Genomic DNA, 4,915 nt, shown 5'->3' on the forward strand with positions numbered 1-4,915 from the left:
TTAGCAACGACCGTATAAATGCAGCCTCGGTTTCATGTTATTATCATTAGCTCTATGAACAGTTATATGAAATAAAACTGTTCATGTATGTATGTTTACATTAATATGTTTGTATCAAAATACTAAAATTTACCGTTAAGGTGCTGATCATTGAAGTCTGATGGAAATTCAAAAGTTTCTGATGACAGGTTCGCGTTTGGTTTTACTTCTTTCGAAGAATTAAGACCAGAGGATTCATTTGTGGAAACTTCAAATGGCAGCTGTTCATAATCGAATAATTCTGGCACCGGACTATGTTGATGCACTTCTGTTGGTGTCAAATAATGCTGGAGGATGTTCATATACGTTTATTTCTGCAGGAGGCCAATATTCATTTCTGTTTTGTTCCGGCCCATAATCATTTATTTCTGCAGGAGGCCAATATTCATTTCTGTTTTGTTCCGGCCCATAATCACTTATTTCTGCAGGAGGCCAATATTCATTTCTGTTTTGTTCCGGCCCATATCTATTTATTTCTGAATTTGGCCAATATTCATTTGTATATTCTACAGGCCCATATGCACTTATTTCTGGATTTGGCCAATATTCATTTCTGTTTTGTTCCGGCCCATATCCACTTATTTCTGCAGGAGGCCAATATTCATTTCTGTACTCTGCCGGCCCATATCCACTTATTTCTGAATTTGGCCAATATTCATTTGTATATTCTCCAGGTCCATATCCACTTATTTCTGGATTTGGCCAATACTCATTTGTGTATTCTACCGGGCCATATTTACTTATTTCTGGATTTGGCCAATACTCATTAGTGTATTCTACCGGCCCATATCCACTTATTTCTGGATTTGGCCAGTACTCGTTTGCGTATTGTTCCGGTTCATATCCACTTCTTTCTGGATTTGGCCAATACTCATTTGTGTATTCTTCCGGCTCATATCCATTTATTTCTGGAGGTTGTCTGTATTCATTTGTGTTAGATTGCGTTTCAGAAATAATTTCTTGTTCAGGCCAATAGTCATATGTATTTGGTTGTGGCCCATATACATTTGTTTCTGGAGTTGGCCAATAATCAGACATTTCTGGTTGTGGCCAATATACAAATTCATTTTCTTGAGGTTCATATTGCTGAAACTCTGACGACATTCCACTTTGTGCAAAGTCTGTCGTCGGCCCATATTCGGGCATTCCAGTCCACAGATTATATTGTGGAAATGGAAATGTATACTGAAATGATAAGCACGGAATTGGTTAATAATAAAAACTTAAATGTAACTAGTATCTTTAATTTTAAGTGTAGGTAATCTAACAATGTCAACTATTTGTTTACAAACAAATATAAAATAATGATAATATTCAAAAGAAGCATTTCAATTCAATAAAATAAAATCTTTTTAGGAATTTATTTACAATAAACTTTTTTCGTAATATAATGTAGATTTATATAAATGTTAAAGAATTAACGTGTAGAAATTTATGCAGTAGGTTTTTCTTCTTTTTGAAATGGCAGTCAAGAAGAAGTATTCCTTCATATTGGGATATGCGTTTCGGATATATTTTGCCCCTTCAATTTCTTAAGTAATTCTCATTACACATAACATTTAATACAGTATTATACAACACTCAATTTTTTTTTCGCAGATTATGGTTTACAGAGCATTATTCTGTGTTGTTCATTGCTTGTATTACGATATGTAAAGACGAGTTTTAAAATGTCTATAAGTAAGTGTCAGATATAGGAACAGTATTTACAACAGTTGCTTTTTGGTTAATCAAAGTTTTAAATTTAAACGAAAATTCGTAGAAAGTCATTAGCTAATTTGAATTTCTTTGTTCGTTACTTTTATCCTAAACTCATACGTTCACAATAATTAGTAGTTTGTTTTGTATATCTTGTATAATATTTCATTTAAATACCTATTAATTCAATAAACACCTAACTTTTTCAGTGTTTTTAAAAATATCTTAAGATTCTGAAACTGACTAAAAATTAAAACTCAATATCCTAATTACTTAAATGTAACATACATTAGATTTCCAAATAATATAAAATTCTAATTTCTGAAATAAATATTTCAAGTTCGTTTGTTTTTGGATGATACCGTACTTGTTATTGATATTAGAGAAATTGATTTTATCTGGTTTGTTTGTTATTCTTATATATTTGGAAATTCTTAAATGTTTTTGAAATTTCCATTGGATCGTTATTACAATAAATATTAATATAATTTAAAAACTAAAGCAAACTTGGTATCAAATTGCTTGTTTTATCATTATTTTTGGATTCCTTAACAAGCAATTTACGTGTACAGTTCATTTAAGTATTATTTACACTATTATATTTACACTCACCTGATAAGCATACATAACGTAATAGTCATTTCCAAATGACGAATATCTTTCAATATAAAAGCACTGAAAACCTGTGAACAAATATTTTATAATTATTATTAATTTATTTTCTAACAAACTAATACTATAATTATATCTGATTAAGAAGCAAATGAAAAAGCTTCAAATTATATACAAAATTCCAGCAAACAAGTTCTTGATAACAGCTAAAATATATTAATTTTATCCATATTTAGCAAAATTTAGAAGAGGCTTATGTATTAGAAATGTTCTTTGTTGGAAATTATAAAATTTATTACAATATTTATAGTAACACTAATTGAGAGATATGAGGATATGTCATTTGAGAAGTGGGGACTACTTTTAGATGGCATTCATTATCTTTTACATATCCCCTTTATAAGCATATCTAAGACGACATTTATTAAAAGCATATTGAATATGATCCAGAAAGAAAATCGTTTATTATTCGCATAAAATATGTTCAACGTTGGATGTGTTATGAACAAACAGATAAAGCAAATTTAAGTATTAAATAGAAATTTATTATATATTCTCTTAATTTAAATGTTGTCTTTCTTATTATTTGTAGTTAATAAATGTTTATTTCAAAATATTTGACAGTTACTGCATAATAAATAAATAAATAAATTATTAATTAATTTTATTGATTTGATTCACTAACACAAAGTGTGTTTCTATTTCAACACTTGGCGATATTCCATCTTTATTCAGTTGATGGTGATCTTTGCTTTGATGATCACCATCAACTGAATAAAGGTGGAATATCGCAAAGTGTTGAAATAGAAACACACTTTGTGTCAGTGAATCAAAGAAATAAGACAACACGGTTTCAGAAGATTTAAAAATAATTAATTTCAGTTAACGTTCGTTGTTTTTACTGTAGGATCGAAATATACAATATAAATTATTAGTTCCTTAATTCTATGCACACAGTAACATGTAGAATTGTCGAAATATGCGCTATATAAATTCTATTATAATTTCTCTTCAGAAGACGTACTTTATTCTTACAAAGACTCGGTTGGTTCTTACAAAAACTCACAAAACATTATTTATAGCTTTATAAGAAATGATAAAGTCAAAAATCAGAGCAGGCTGCATTATACAAAATCCGTAAAAAACGAACAATTGAGTTTGGAGAAAGAATACACAGGAGTCACAGAAAGAGCACAATTATAACATTGACAAATATGACATATTGCACGGCTTTGCCTAGAATGGCGCAAAGCAAAGGATTAGTGGTAGAATGGGAGGAAGCTAGCATTATAAAACTGGTACACTCAACGACATTAGAGACGAATTTGGAAAAAGTTTAAATTTATAAAAGTAACCTCTCTGGCAGATGTATGAACTATAAAGATGCCACAGTATTACGTACGGTGTGAAAATATATAGTTGAAATTGGATATTACATAATGTCCATACGAACAACAACAGTTGTCAAGTATGTAATTTTTCTTTTTCATCTGATTATATTTTACTATTGTTAAATTGTGTATAGATAAATATTTTATTATTTTAAATTATATATGCATTACAATATTTTGTGCTTTAAATTCAAATTGCTCGTTATTCCAAATATTTTTATATTTTATTAAATCTGTTCTAAATTGTTATATTCGAAAAGATCAGTTATCAATGTTCCATAATTTTATAAAACCTGAAGCTGGCCTGTAGAACAGGTTGAAAACGTTTGTGAGAGTTTATAAATAATCCTCAGTGCAGTGGCGTACCGTAGGGGGGCGGTAGGGAAGGTCCGCCCCGGGCGGCTGACACCCACGGTACACCACTGCCTCAGTGAGGTAAGTTCTTGAGGAAATTAAAAAGAATTTAGTTAGGTATTAATTTAATTAATTGATTATTTCCATATTTTGCTATTTAGTACATATGCATTAATATTAATACAAAAATCTATTCATTCTCCTTGAAGGCAATCAAGGGTTTGAGTTATATCTTAACTGTTATTAACAGCACTCCCTTCTTTTAACATTATATCGAAAAAGATAATGCAGCAACGATACTGATTGTAATTTATTATATCAAACTTCTTTCGTGTTTTAAACTGTTTTGTATCGTGATATTAAAAACATTGTTTATATTTACATTATAGACATGCTGTAAGCTAATTGATATAATTAAGCATATACAAAAGTAATTTAAACTTAATCCACTCATTTTATCGCAGAAAATACGCTTTCGAAAAATTTGCATCCGACAACAAACAACTCGCTACGACAATTGTTGAAATTATATTATTGCAACAATAGAAAATCAAGCGAATGACGTTTCAGCTCTCGCGCTCATAAGTTAGTAGCTCGTTGCATCGAAAACTATTATAAACAGTATATATCCGAGATATTTCTGCAGTTTGTATTTATCCCTGCGATTGATTTTGCTGTAATTTTCGCGTTAAAAGCAATATGTGAATCGCAATTTGATGCTGTTCTACAGAGCGAGTCAAACGCATAGCATTTCGTTGCGTTACACAAAAGACATAAATAAATAAAATAAATAGGCTACTTGCACATCTGCGAACGAAACA

General features: G+C 30.0%; 1 protein-coding gene across 1 annotated transcript; it reads right to left on the reverse strand.

The window, feature by feature from the left end:
- Nucleotides 1-291: 291 nt before the first annotated feature.
- Nucleotides 292-4,575, reverse strand: LOC111642380 (histone-lysine N-methyltransferase 2D-like). The gene is made up of 3 exons (XM_023388722.1): nt 4,536-4,575; nt 2,350-2,420; nt 292-1,224 (listed from the first exon to the last, which is right to left on the reverse strand). The coding sequence occupies exons 1-3, from the start codon at nt 4,546-4,548 to the stop codon at nt 292-294; spliced, it is 1,017 nt and encodes a 338-aa protein (XP_023244490.1). The 5' UTR covers nt 4,549-4,575.
- Nucleotides 4,576-4,915: the final 340 nt, after the last annotated feature.

This window comes from Centruroides sculpturatus, unplaced genomic scaffold (genome assembly GCF_000671375.1).
Source record: "Centruroides sculpturatus isolate CEXI.00-Female unplaced genomic scaffold, Cexi_2.0 scaffold1454, whole genome shotgun sequence".
NCBI classification, from domain to species: domain Eukaryota; kingdom Metazoa; phylum Arthropoda; class Arachnida; order Scorpiones; family Buthidae; genus Centruroides; species Centruroides sculpturatus.

Coding starts and splice junctions, on each gene's coding strand:
- LOC111642380 (XM_023388722.1), bottom strand. Junction 1,225..2,349: donor ACGTTATGTATGCTTATCAG/GTGAGTGTAAAT, acceptor TTATCATTTCAG/TATACATTTCCATTTCCACA.